The following is a 15,270-nucleotide window of genomic DNA, read 5'->3' on the forward strand; positions in this document are numbered from 1 at the left end:
GGCAAAAGCCTCTGTCTAGAGCCAGTATTTGGTGTGTACACCCAGGGCTACCGTGGAAACAGGGTGGTGCAACATGTGGTGGCCTCCACCATCTACAGGTAATTATACACTAATGAAAACATGACAATGGGTACGATAGTGTTATTAGATTCTGCTAAATCCAACACACTGGACCGTCAACATGCCATATCAGTGTTGTGTTTAGATTTTGTTTCCATAGTGCAGTTAGTGCAGTTTAAGATGTCATATAGCCAAGGAGCTCACAGAAAGCATTTTAAATCATCACTTTTTAATAATTTGTTTCAGTGATTGATTAGAATATCCTTTATGTTGTCAAGTTGTGAAAATCCCTCTGGTTGGTTACGTTATCTGTATGCCTATTAAACCACAAGCTTCATTATTAAAATCACAAAAATCACTTATTGATGTTTTAGAAAATGAGAAACCAGTGGAAGAGCAAAGTATTCAAACATAAAGCAGACAATGACATTTCTAATAAATTGACCTGAAATGTGTATTTATATTTGGGTAAATAATAAGGTTGTCTCATTAAAACTTGCCCTCACTTTTTATCCTCTGCACAGTATGAATGTAATGAAGCAGCCTAAATCTGAAGCAGGAGGTAGACAACCTGTGCATTCTTTTCTCTCTGACAGCATGCTGTGGTATAATACGGTAGTAAATCATGCCTCCCCCCGGCTGGCTGATGGGCGGCTCGGCTCGTTGTTGCCCGCCCTGTGGGTGTGTTTAAGGCAAATGGGCCTCTGCATCCACCTGCTAGCGCCCTGCCTCCCTACAGTCAGGAGCTCCCAACTTTCCTGCGGAGCACACGCTGCGCGCCTGGACCTCTCCACACCGCAGGGACTTTTTATTTCCAACTGCTTTAATTTTTTTTTATGTCTCCCACGAGATGTTGATTGCTGTCTGGGACGGCGGCATGTCCTCCTCTCGCGGTTGAATTAGATAAACGTTTTGTCTCATTTTTTGAACTGTGATTTTCTTTATTGTTCACTGGCAACTCCGGGGCCAATACACGCGCAGTGCGCACAGGTACAAACCTCACCCGCCTCACCCGACCCCACTGAGCAGGGACTGTCCGGGATTTTCTATTGTCGTTATTGATTTCAACTTGGAGAGAGAGAGAGTGATCGATCTGTTGGAATTGGTTTGTTCAATGACTTGCAAGGCTGGATCTGAACTTATAATCGGAGAGCTTTAAGGTAAGCCAGATTCTGTTGTTTCTCTTTGATTATAATTTAGCCTGCTTCATCAGTAATATTTTATTAAATGTTTCCTGATTTGGATTCGCGTTTTTATATCTTAATGTATTAATGGCTTTATTGATAAAGGCTTTACTGACAGCGTCATTTTTTAAACATGAAATTACAAATTCGTCAGTTTCATTTTCGAATGATTATAACCGTCCTACATTGCTCATTATTAATGTTTATTTAATGGCAGTTCCGTTTACCGTGCGCTCTAATACCACCCCAGACTGTTTACAGTTCTGTCCTCCATGTGTAGCCAAGACAGCCAGTCTGTTACGCACAGATTTCTATCAACCTATAGCACGTTTCAGCAACACTGAACATCCTTGTATACATTTTGTTTTATTCTTTAATGCTGGCGGACATAGTCATAAATTTATTTCAAATCAGTTTTATGAAGCTTTTATTTTCATATCCCCATACTTAACCATGGCTCTTCATGTGTCTTGATAGTGTAAATGGCTTGTGGTCTCCAAATGCAAGTGGATGTTTTATTGACAGCCAAATTAAGTCATCATTTTATCCACTTGGTCTAGAAGTTTTAATGAAGCATTATATTTGTGCAAATGTGTCAGTTATGAGCATCAGCGGTTCTGACTGGCCTTGGACTAATGTGAAAATGCTTACGGGTTCCTGTAAATGCTCCCACGGTAAACGTTATTCATAATTCCTCCACATGACTATACAGTATATATATTTAACGTCATGGCACTGTATAATGTGAGTGTGTGTCCTTTCACAATCCTCAGTGTCATTTGTGAGCAGTGCCTTGTTTGATTTCATGTGCCAGTGTGAAGGACTTGGCCTCTGTCTCAGAATAAACAGCTGGATGGTTAACAAATTGTCAGTAAACAGCCGAGGTTTAAACAGCTGCTTATGCTCATAAATCCACTCCAGCCAACTTTTCTGAGGCCTGCGTGGATCTGCTGGGGGTTGCGATGGTGTTTTTGAGGTGGAGACCTGGTCCAAAGGTAGAAACGTAAGGGCGAAGAGCTTTGCAGACTGACTGTCCACCCAGATAGTTCAGGGTGCTGCATGGGAATGGAGAGCTGAGAAAAAGTTGAGCAGGAGGTGGCCTGTTAGAGCAGTCTTTCTGATGATCCATGATGTATAATTGGTTGCTCCCTGGTGTCTGTCATTTATTAACTTAGGTCTTAATTGATAGCCAGCATTACTTTGTTTGGGAGACTTGTTAAGCTGCTCCATAGGTTGTCATCATTTGTAACCCCTTTTAGCCTTTTAGCAACACGTAAGTCTTGTGCTTTCAATTGCACCAATCACAATGTTATTTTTGTTTATTCTCTCCAGTCAGACAAGGTAGAACCAGGTATTAGGTGAACCCATAATTACAGAGCAGCAGCACACACGTGTGGTGTCATGACACAGGAATGTGTTCAGTGTGCGTGGAGAGGAGTAGAAGTAAAGCTGCTCTCAGCAGAGTCTAGAGTCGATCTTTCCATCAGTTTGTCGCTCTCTGGAAAACAAACATAATTTTTACCAAATGGAAGTGTGCACACATCTCCGAAAGCTTGGCTCCTCTCCATCGGGACTCATCAGTTTTATGAAGCTCCCACAAATCTGGGTGTAATCTCCACACCTCAGCGCTGCGCCGCCCAAAACTCTCAGGGATGGGGCCCTCGGGAGCCGCAGATTTGACATGTCACATAAATTAATAAATGAAAACAGATTCTTTTAGTTTTCTTTGCAGTGTAAAGTTGAGACAGCATTTTCTCTTCTCACGAGTTTCTCTTTGTCCCTGCAGATCTATTTTTATTTAAAAAAGAAAAATCACTCATTGGTGCTATAAGAGGTTGTTCCACCATGCAGCTGGACGCTCTGTGGACGGTCCATGCCCTCCTGGCACTGTCCAGCTTGGCTTTTGGGAACCAGTTGAGCAACGACCCATTGGCTGCACCCCGCGTCTTCATCTCCTTCAAAGGTAAGAAACTGAACCTCCTCCTCACCTCTGTTCTTTCCTCCCGAGCTTCCCTGTTGGCTTTCTGCTGGTTTTCTTAAATTTCCAACTGTTTAGATTCAGTGCTGGTTTCTTACACCCTGCCATGTGTTTGCTCATCCACTCGCTGATGACATGTCAGTTGTGTAACTGGAGCGATTGCGGCTTTGATAAGTGCTGAAGGGTTTTGCAGAGGAAGAACTTACAGCATCACCAGAGCCGACTGAGCAGACCGCAAACAAATCATGCAGTCCTCATATGCTGCCCCCTCCTCAGACCTCCAGGCCCTGTAATAACCACCAGATGCTTCCACTAGCCTATATTGCAAAAAACAATTAAAAACACAAACGGCGACTGAACCGATGCACATATTGGAGATTGTGCATGTCTTGTTCGTACTCATTTTGAAACAATATACATGATTATTGTTTTAGTTAATCAAATGCAGCCTCGTTATCTTCAATCATCTTTATTGTAGAATCCCTAAATTGGAGCCACAAAGAGAGACGGGATAATAAGGAGCATGTAATAACTCTATGGCCATTATGTGATTATTCCCTGGTGAGGCAGATGTGTACTTTAGGGGGCTACATTTGTGTGCTTCAGCAGCCGTACAGATTTGGTGAGATGGGTTGCCGGGTTCTCCGGGGTGCAGAGTGAGAGAGAGGGTATTATCGAGAGCAAATTGCCAGGATCAGCCAAGCAGAGCGACGTCCCCGGGGCCTGTCCTGCTTGGAGATCCAGCCTTTGATTAGCATCCAGAGAAAAGCCGAGGGAGCGAGCAGCAGCGCCCCTGTTTGCTTTGCTTTCCGTTTCCCAGCGCTCCCTCATAGTACAAGTTGACTTAATTAAGTGGACTGGCACAGTTCATTGTTGAAGGCGTTTTCCTGCTTTAATCAAGTGGGATTTAACACATCACTGAGCACACATCCAGAGCTCAGCAGTTTTTTTTCTCTTTTCATTTTCCAGATATCTTTTTAGTCAAAGGCAGTGTTGTTTTTAGAGAACTGTGCAAATTGTGCATGTGCTTGTTTTTTTTTTCTTTTTTTTTCTCTGAGTAGACAGGCTTGTGTGTTGGTGCATCTCTGGATGGCTGAACTCACTGGAAATCTATCTGAAAGCGGTGGACTACAGACGCCGTTCTTCGGCTGACGAGGAAAAAGCTTGGCTCTGCTGCTTACCTGTGTGTGTTTGCCTCTCTAGTCAATATGAATTTCACAGTCTACTGCTGCTGCCTCTCTCGGAGGAATGCATCCCCCTCTCCATTCAATATTATGACTCTCGCTGCCTTAATTGCTTTTTGAGAGGCCCATGTAGTCCTTACCTTGGCAAGCTGGCTGCACTTCCCCTGGCGCAACGTGATGTGTTAAGTTTGTGCCCGAGCTGTTAGGGAGGGCATTTTGCCTCTGAGCAGCAGCTTTAATGGAACACAGCACGGAGACAAGTGTGGACAATATGCAGCTTTTTATTGTGCAGGAATGAATGGGTTAATTATCAGGTCCCACTTTTTAATTATTGATCATTACGCCAGCGAATCACACTGTGAAGAAAAACTTAAAATGCGGCTATAAAGCTCCATGTTTCCCTCAGTGTTGAACCAAACACATGTTCCACACTGATTAACTCGGTAGCTGAGGAGTGAGGTTAAGAACCATGACCTCCATCTGGGAGGCCCGCATTTCCCTATTAAAGCAGGTAGAGTAAATCATGGGACCTAATTGCATTGCTTTTACTCCATGTCGTGTGCACGGCTTTTATGACAGGAAAGCACATTCTGTTATGTTGAAAAAAAAAAAAAAAGTCTCCAAATACTCAGAGCACAGGAAGCTGAAAATGCACTTGGCTAAAACACATTTCAATAAGATTTGTGTTTGTAAAGTCTTGATGGGTAGGCCTTGGAAGCAGACTTTGTTCAGGCTTATCGTGTCTTCTGTGCTAGTAAGCTGAGGAGAAAGGGCAGCGTGAGCAAAACAAAAGGAGCATGCGTCCGTTTAAACAGCAAGCTGTTGTAATCACTGTCAGATGAGCAAACGGAGTGTTTCAAAGAATGAGGAGAGGGAGCAAAGTAAATCCACCGTACATAATCAATTGACATTTTAAGGTTAGCTCAGACAAGACCGGTGTCGCCAGCAACCCCCAAGAGACGCTCACATCAGACAGTCTACCTGGAGCTGCTGTGAAGAAGTTAGTTCACAGTTTTCTGCAGTGAGACATTTCATGTAAAATGTTTCTGTTTGCTGACAGACTCATTTATGTTTTTCTTCAAGGTTTTGCCCAAGGCATTACTTTGCAAAATTGCAGCATTTAATAAGAACACCTTTTGACAGTGATTCCATTGAAAATAAAAAGACTCAAGTGGAAATAAAGAAAAACAATATCTCAAAATATCACAAAGAGCGGAGGAAACATAACAATACACTGTAGGACTTAAATGTCTACTGAAGCTTCCAAGTGAGTGTGGAGTGATGAAGATACCTTTCTCAAATAAATGCTGGAAGCTCTGGAAGCTCACATAAATATCATATTTCTTTCATGTTTTTTGTTTTACATCGTTTTCCACTTGGGCTATTTTAATGATATTATTTCCATATGCAATGAACAGTTTAATGGCAGCTTAGACGGCACATTGTCCTGTATTGTGAAGCTGTCCATCGATGAAGGGAAACACTGAATTAACATGTGAAAGGCTTGTGTGAGTGCTTATCCGTGAGAAGTCACGCAGGCGCCATTGTAGCATGAATCCATCAAGAGGTCAACCGATTTACATGTGTGGTAGATTTTCCAACATTTCTGTATCACACATTTTCTAAATAGACGACACTCATGGGAAGTTTCATGTCTTGCCATGTTTTGTTAAAAGTGTAACGTTACTGCTGTTGGCTCACAATCTCGGAATGGCATAGCCTATTTGAGTTCATGCATTAAGCAGATCCAAATCTAAATCCATACTTACGGCCCTGCTATTTCAAGCCTTATACCTCACATGAAGCTCTGCCTCGACTGAGCTGCCGTGACTTCATTCACTTAAAATAATGACAGAACATCACTGTCTTTGCTATGTCCTGTCAATGCCTCATACGCAGTTGTTTACGATGGGTGTGACTGGTCACTAAAAGCCTTTAGCGTGGAGTTTGCCTGGGTACACAGGTAAAGTTCAGAATAAACCAAGGCACATGGTCAGGATTGTCCATAACTGTAAATTTCCACTTTGAAAAGCCTTTAAGACACAATGTACAGCTGAGGGTGGAGACATTTCTTGCATATCCTGTGAGAATTAACACATTACACTTCTCACCTTTTCTCAGTTTGGCGTCAATGAAATTTGACGACGGTGGCTTTGACAACTACAGCTGCAGACTTATGGTGTGTCAGTACAAAGGAAAAGTCCTAAATGCCATAACATCGCCAGGATTACAGCACGCTCCTCCCTCCTCCCTCTGAGTAACGCACGAGGCCAAATCCACAGGGATGACACCAGAATGTGGGTCAGCTTTGCTACAGTGCAGGTGGCAGTAAGAGAAAGCTGCTCTGGCCCATCATTATTCCAAATATTTCTCATCTGCACGCCCTCGTGTGAATGGCTAACAGCAGGCTACTATTTTTACTCCTCGGTGAAGTCTTTCGTCTATATCGGGTGTGAGTGTGTTTGCGTGGGTGGATGGCGGTGCAGAGGGTCAGAAAGTCCCCTTTGGGGTTAAATGCCGTGCATTCTAGGGCGTCGGACCTTATTATGTTGGGTTTTTGAAGTGTGTGTTTGTGTCTTTTAATTCCTTGGAATAACAAGGATTAAATCTGAAAATATGATGTAAAAAAAAGAGGATTAGGAAGGAGGAGGTTTTGTTTTGAAAAGTCAACTTTGTAGTTCAGCTCTGGGCTTGCCCTTTCACTGCCACCCTGTCACTTCTACTAGTAAATGTTTAAACTGTTATTACTGTTGTTCACACTATGCGTTCAAGTGGTCACTGTCTTCTTTGCACTCCAGAGGTACATAACCATTAGCAGTCAGAATTTATCTTTTGCTCTTATCACTGCTGACCTGATCGGCTATGACAGAAAGACTTTTTTTAGGTTGGAGCCTTGAGTATTTACACTGTATTGACTGCATGAGTGAGCAACCTCATTGGCTAATTTACATTCAGACTCCTTTTGCCGCTCTGTGAGGTAAATATAAAGTGTGTTGTATATTAGCTCGAAGCGATCATACTTGATAATCCGAAGCTCTGCCACATCATTCCAGTTTCTAGCTGCTGGTCTAATTTACCTCAAGCGCACTGGCATCCCTTCACCCTAACCCTAACTCGTATTATTGCAGTGTTCTCCAACCACGTGTAGAAACCACGAAACCACTGCTCCAGTAGTCTGGCACCACTGCTGATGTTCGGCTGTAATCTCTAATTACTGTTTGTGTGAGTCGAGTCCATATATCCCCTCAGCAGCAAAGTAATGACCGACAAAGCATTGAAAACCACTATTTCTTGGCCATGCCCCAGACCTCAGCTTGTCTGCACAGCAGCTAAGCCCAGTTATATTTAGTGTAAAACTCTCTTCTCCTTTAGCGGGCACACTCAAGTCATTTGTAGCGCCACGGTTAACCACTGAACGCAATCGGCACGGTGGTGATGGTTGTTTAAGAGCAAACGCCATTAGGTCCAGAGCAACTTGCACTCTGCTGCGATCCAGCTGTCAAGACAGTCACAGGTCATGGTTGCCCAGAAGCTCTTCTTAACTGTGTGAAACATCTTAAATTTGATTGAATGCGTGTAGTGTAGAGCCTGCATATTAAAGCAAAGTGAGGCTGCGGTATGAGGTCTAGGCTGAGCCCAGTGTTAATCCTCCTTTGTAGCGCATATGGTTCAAGAATGGACATTTTACATAATGAATGTGGAGATGTGCATTTGTATCTGTAACAGCGACTCTCTCGATGCAGAACCACAACTACGCAACATTTAAATCCATACATTGACGTGGAAGAAATAAAAAAGTTCATGCATGCAACACAGGATTTTACTTGAGTTTATTGGAAAATAATAAAACAGTTTCTTACATAAATGCTGTTGCTTTATCACAACAACAAGTGGGAATTTATTTAGAATTAAACGCTGAATTCATGTTGGAATGCGATGCTGCCCATCAAAAAGCGCATTTATCTCTTTGACAAGGCTAATTCCTGTGTATTTTCGCCTCGTTGAATTTCACTGAAGGCCATAGCAATCAAAAATGAAATGTGATTGCTGGAAGGGTACAGTCGTCGTCCCACTTAATGACTATCTAGTCTAGGCAATCACTGAACGGTATATATGTCCAATAGGCTCAGACCGACAGGTCAGGACTCAGATCGATTACCTGTCTGTCTCTGAGCCCCTGTACCCTTAACTCTGGCTCCTGTTAGGTGGATGACTGATAGCACCATGATTACATTTTATTTCCAGACCGGTTAGTCTTATTTCCAGAAAACTTTCTGTGTCAAATGTGTTCTCTCTACTAGAAATACTGGTCAATTTAGGCAGCGAATAGTGCCTGGGTAGAACTTGCACGAAACAGGATGTGATTCTAAAACACAATGTGGAAATTGTTGTTTTGTTTACAGCCTGGAACCAGTTGGGAATTTGTTCAGAAACCGTCAGGTCTCTTGCTGTTGAATGTGACTGACTATTTTGGTGTGGACCCATGGCAACAGAAGTTCCTGAATCTTGATGCTTCTCCTGAATCTTCTCCTTCACCCACAGATATTTCTACCCCTCCAGTTTTGCACCAGTCTCATGACAGAAACATCATCAACATTCACACTTTTCTGCTGTAAGTTCCCTGGAAAATAAGCTGCTCTATTGGACACACAGATTTTGTACTAAGGGAGTTGTCAGGCTGTCAGATGTTTGTGTTGTCTAATACAGCTCCTCTGGGTGATCTCTTTTTTTTTTTTTTTTTTTTTAGTTTTTGCTTTATTGGTTTAGAAATTACTCATAATAAAGACAGCAAGTTTTGACATTTTATTTATGTATAGTTTGTTGTGGCACAAATTCATATGCATAAATCTTTGCAATTAAATGTTAAATATGTTACTCTGTTGCTCAACAGCAGCATTACTGAAGACAATACTGCTGCCATTCTCGCCCCTCTGCCTGTCAGGTATACTGTCTGTGTGGGACAGACGTGTGATATTCCCTGAGAAGACGAGTATGTTGGCACCTCTCCACACACTGCCCCTGAATCCAGCAGTAATCTCATGTCCCGTCACTAATAGTGCCAATTTCCCTCTGCAAATAAAATGGCGGTCACAGTGTCATTTCATAGCTGTGTCAGCCAACCATCAGCCTGCGCCTCCCACCCAGTTTCTGGAATATCGTTTTTTTTTCTCTTCTTGCCACAGTTGTTAAATGCACACAAGCCTTTCTTTATGATGCTCCATGAATTGAGTCATTGTCCTTCACTGTTATAGAATATAGCCACTTGGCACCTTGCTCTATTTGATTCTCATGCCATATGGCTGAAAGGTTGTAAAGTGTATCGTGTGCTGCTTGGGTGGTCCTAGTGTTTGATAAAAGAGGAAGTAGCATCAATGCTCAGATTCTCTTTCTCCAACATATGGCGTACGGTTCCTGGATATATTGCGTGTGTGCAGGTGCAGAAATGTGAGTAGATGTCAAGGTTCTGTCTAAACATAGTCTAACTAGAGCTGCAACTAAAAAGGATTAATCAATTTGTCCTCTGATTATTAATATTTAAAATAAATTATGAAAATATTCTTTCTCTGTCAACTGATGGTCTAACACACCAAAGTAAAGCTGATTTCTGTCATATAAGACAAATAAAGGCATTGGATTCTTTGATTTTAGAAGTCGGAGTTATTACAATTACTGGATTATCAGAAAACTTGCAGATTAATTTTGGTATGATGACTAATGACTAATTACAGTTTTGTCTATCTTCCCTCTTCTACTAATTTCTCTTCCTCTGACATGGGAACAGCAGTAAATGTATGGGGACAAGGCTGTTTGGGATTCCTGGCGTGGCAGCGTCGCTCTCTTTTAGCATCTGCAGAAAGAGGGATATGTTATGTCCAGAGCGTGGCGTTCCCACTTTAGTCAGGGTTTCACCCTTGGAGCAGCCTCCTGAGTCGGGTTACGGGCTCTGTGAGTGGCCTCCCAGCAAAAGCGAGATTGCCTATCAAAAAGACCGAAGGCCCAGTGTTGTCTCTGCGTCTTCTCTTTCACAGGCATCTGTTGCTCCTGCCTTGAAACCCCTCTACTCATCAGACTGGAAAATACCAACCAAAGTGTCCAGACAGTGTGAATGACTTTCTCTTCACCAGTGCAGCATATTTTTTTGCATGTTTTTATTCATATTTGTAGGATTTTTTTCCAGCTTTACGAGACATAGCCAAAAATACAGTTAGATGCTGATGCTGTTATGTCTTTTATGCCAGAATATGGGCAAACCTGACAGAGACGTAAATGATTCCATATGTTACTGCTAAGTAACATACAGTACTAGGTTGTTTTCTGAATTTGAAAAGCTGCTAGGCTGCTTTTTTTCTCACTATAATAGCTGGAGACCATGTCAGTCACACCGTGGGAGCCTTGTCAGATGTGATTGTTTTTCTCAATGATGTGGAGAATACTACTATCTTTTGTTATCGCACTACCTCTTCAGGAATCTCTTTATAGATAATGATGTTGTTTGACTTGACATACTGGCACATACTAGCACACCTGCTGAGCTTCAAGGTTGGTCTTTTATCTAGGTGGCACAATTAAGACTTCCTTTGGGACTTTGTGTCTTTTCTAACCTGTGAAAACAGGGCATTAGTGTAGACTGGATGAACAGGTTGAGGACCCAGGCTAGCTTTGTCTCTACACCACCACTCTGGCATTGTGTATTCTTAGCACTAGTGTTTCTCTTGAGGCAGATTAAGGTGTCAGGTAGAATAATGGTCCAGACGGATTAGACGACTTCTTGGATCCAGCTCAAACCTGCGCCCAAATTTCACAAAAGGTTTATTCTTCAGAATGTGATGCTGTGTGATTTCTTTTATCAGAGCGTTACTCAAGAGAAATGGGATGTATTAGTGGAAAAGAAAAGAAGCAGTGTGTAAATGTGTGGGGTAAGAATATATGAAGGTGAGAATACAGTGGCTGCAGGTGAATGACTTTGAATTGAGCCCTAACAATGAAGTGCTTCTTTGTCTTGTCATCTGGCTGACAAGGTCTCTGTTATGATTCAGAAACTCTCGAAGAAGTTGTGTCTTCTTAGATCATTCCAAAAGAACTTGCTCAGGCTTTTTGGTGCATGAAATTAGGATGATATCCAAGTTTTGGTCATTTTCTTTCTGGGTTTCAACACTTCCCCAGCCTGTCATAGCACTCCCTTCAGCCACTGCACAACTCAGAACACTGCAAGACACCTTGTCTCCAACCTCCGCAAATTTGGCTCCCTCTTTGCTACAAAAAGCCAAGTCATCACTTGTTCTCTCTTGTTCCTTCCTTCCGGCTCTCGGATGGTTACCTTGCTCCAGTCTGAACAGAGGAGTCACTCCCTTTTTTGTGGTTGTAGGCTTAAAGTCATCAGTTGAAGAAGAACTCATATCACGCTCATATCTCTGAATCATATCCACTCTCAGTTCTTTTGCCCACACTAACTCTTTCTTTGTGTAGTTAGATTGGATTTATTTATCTTGTATCACTCTGTGGTCACATGGTGATCGTTTGATCCTACTGGTTGGTTGTAAGTTTGTTGATTTTAAAAGAAAGGTTATTGTATCACCCTGCCTTTCTGGATGAGTTGATTTAAATTGTCTATAGGTTCTCAGTAATAAGGCTTTGTCAGTTTCAGGTCTTGTGCCTGGGGCTGGTGTACTTCCTGGCCAATAAGAGTGTTCATAGAGCTTTGTTCAAAGTCTGTATCCATGCGTTGATCCCTGAAGACGTTAAGTATGTGGGAGCTTCTCAGAAAAGGTCAAGTGGGAGGGCGTAACCCTGACTGGGGGGGTCAAGGCCACTGCTCCCCTCTGATCTACAACCTCAACATAATTTCTCACTCTCTGTCAGTGGGATTGCATTTCAGATGAGTCTTGCTGCCTGCACTTCTCAGACCAACTGATATGACCTCTTGTCTTTGAGCTCTACAGTAAACACACCATTGCAGAGATGCTGTAATGTACTGCAACCTCAGAATGAAGCAGAACATAATTGTGATGAACAAATCACTTATTTACTGTAACTAATGGGATCCTTGAATGGTTGGTTGCTGCAATTGGCATGTGAGTGTCTGTGAATGGATGGCGAATAGTTAAGTACTTTAGATACAAGCACTATATAAATGCAGCATTTAGATGGAAAATTTTTGCGTAACCAGACACAAGTTAGTACTTTAATAAAAGTGTCAACTCATGATCAGGAAAATCTACTATAAACATTCAGAAAAATGGTTTGTTATATTATTAATATTATATACTACAATAATACAATAATACATATATGTTTGTGTTTAAGCAGCATTTTACTCTCATAGCTGGTTGAGAAGAAGCAGACAGTAATAATAGTTGACACCTTTACACTGCTTGTTTTATGTCAAAAATCTTTGCATTTGTTTGACGTGTTTATTCCTTTCAATTGATTCTTAACTGACAAGCAGCTCGATTTGGAAAGTCATTTAAATGTAAAACAACGCATTATATAATGCATGGTTGTCATATGTTTTGTGTGTAAGTGATGTGGTCTGTGATGCCAGCTAAAGAACAGTAATTTGCATCTTCACTCCAGTAGAAACTACCTCATGTTCCTACTCACCACCAATTAGTGTTATAATAAATCTCTGCAACATGTTTATTCCATCATATCAGGAGAGGTTTGAAAAAGGAAAAAGCTTGGAAACATAGAAAATGGAAAAGTAACAGTATTTACCGGATAAAATAGCTTATAAATAAATGACTACAGTTAAGTGCTGCTTAATCTTTGTCCTGATAGAGTCTTCAAAACATAATTATTACAAAAGTTACACAAACATTATGTCATGCGAGTGACGGTGAAGTCATTTGTGGACGTGTGGATTAAGTATTGAAAACACAGAGCTATGAATGCATGAAAGAATGGGAGCTGTGCCTAAATAAAGCTTTCAGCTGCAGCTTACCCTCCATGTATGGCTGCGGTTCATCAGTGGTTAATCAGTGCTGTTGGTTGCATTGATTAGGTTGGATTACGGATCAGTTCAAGAAGTAAAACTGAGACTAACTGGAGTCAGGCTTAGTGGAATTTGTCTTTATGCTATACTTTCTGATAAGTTAAGTGCTTATGATTACAGACACAGAGCAACATTTGCCCTCTACCGCATGGGAAGAGTTTACTGATTTAGTGTTGTGATTTACACCAGGCTCAAGAGCACCCATGAGGTTTTATTGGAAAGTCAGAGCGAAGGCAGTTTTAGAACAGAGAAACTGCTATACAGATCATTGTTTTAGGATTCACTGAAGCACTTTAAGAGTAAACTGCGTTCAGTGTTTCACATCCCATCCAAATCATTCAGCATGTTTGCTCCCTGCTTCCCACCTCCTCATCTGGTCACTGATGAGGTCATACATTATTCCACTTTGGTGAGGGGAAATGAGGCTGTTTAGAAGACACACTGAAGAGTTTTAGCCCATAAGAGCACTCAGGCATAATACAATGCATGCACTTTGATGCCTTTGTAGTGGCGTGGTTTTGAAATGCTGATTTGGAGATTTTTCTATTGGTGCCTCCTACATGTTGGTGGAGTAGGTGTTAATTGCAGTGTGTGGGGATGGACTCTTGATCACACCCATTGAGGCCTGGCCGAGGCCAGCCATGACCCCCAACTGGCTGTTTTTGTCAACGACCCATCCTTTCAGGACCCCTCCTGCGGTGGTGCCTCCTCTTGACTGGAGAAGGAGTAAAAAAAAAAGGGAACCCTGGCATGCAATTCCACTTGTTGTTGTTGTTGTTTGGCGTCGCCCACACACACTTCCCCCTGTGAAGGTCCTATAGCTACTGGGGCGTTTGTGTAGGTTTGCCTCTTATTCACAGAAGTTCATTCACATTCTGGGAGACCTGGGGGTGGGAGTCAAACTCACATCAGACCTTTTTTTGTCAATGAATGCAGCGCACAGCATCCCGCAGGCCTTTCTCTGTGCTGCCTATAGATTCCACAGCCCAGGTCCAAGGAGCACCGCTGTGGAACTGCAAAGGGAGGACAGCAGTTTAGAGTGGAGGTGAAAAATGAGGTCCTCGGATGGAGGGAAAATGAAAAGTCAAGAAGAGCAAAGGGGACTGTTTACATCCTCCATTCAAGCCTGGCATGCTGCCACACCAATAGTGGGCCATGTGTTGCAATATGAAAGCCCTGAGGATTATGGGCATCAGGGGGAATGTTTTGTTAAACTATTTGGTAATGCATTATGTTGCTTACTTTGTTCAATAACTCACATCCCTTCTTTGATTCCCTGATCTCCCTGCTTGTCTGAGCGAGATGTACATGCTCGTGAGCTCTCTGCCTTTCATTGTTTTGTAAATCTTCAGATGAGAGGGGGCGTTGTTACTATGTGTGCTAAGTCCCTGTTTGACTTCTTAACTCAGTTGCTTGTTTTCCTGCTTAGCTCTTCAATGGAGGGTTAATGAATACTTTATTGCCACTTTACTGTGTGGATCTTAGTGGCTGTATTTAATTTTCCCCCCTTAGGGACGTCCCGTGGCGTTTCCCAGAGTTTCGGCACAGACTACTTTGCATTTCCTTTCTGTGAGAAGACAAACGAAGCCAGGGTCCAAGATGAAGCGCTCTGACAGAAGGAGGGTGAGACAGAGAAAGTTGGACGGAGAGAGAAAGACAGGCAGCCAGAGTGCAGTGTAGAATTTCACTCCTACTTCTTTCCCTCCAAGCTCTGCATCAGTCCAAAGTCTTTCTCATGGGCTATAGTGTAGACACCCCCCCCCCCCCCCCCCATCTCCCCACGTTTCGACATGTTTCATCTTCCATGGTGCAAATAAAAGACAGGAAGAGAGGGTGCACATTGCAAAAAAAGTGAAAGAAGTGTGAAAGTTT

The 15,270-nt window shown here is 42.4% G+C and overlaps 1 protein-coding gene across 4 annotated transcripts in view; it reads left to right on the forward strand.

The window, feature by feature from the left end:
• The first annotated feature begins 818 nt into the window (after positions 1-818).
• LOC311486656 (semaphorin-3F-like) overlaps positions 819-15,270 on the forward strand; it is a 55,578-nt gene continuing 41,126 nt past the window's right edge. For all 4 annotated transcript variants that reach the window (XM_084542584.1, XM_084542583.1, XM_084542586.1 and 1 more), the window contains exons 1-2: positions 819-1,220; positions 3,031-3,207. In XM_084542584.1, the coding sequence (XP_084398710.1) occupies positions 3,090-3,207 (118 nt within the window). In that variant the 5' untranslated portion in view covers positions 819-1,220; positions 3,031-3,089. The remainder of the gene's footprint in view (positions 1,221-3,030; positions 3,208-15,270) is intronic.

Source organism: Chelon labrosus (assembly GCF_963514085.1).
Source record: "Chelon labrosus genome assembly, chromosome: 4".
NCBI classification, from domain to species: Eukaryota; Metazoa; Chordata; class Actinopteri; order Mugiliformes; family Mugilidae; genus Chelon; species Chelon labrosus.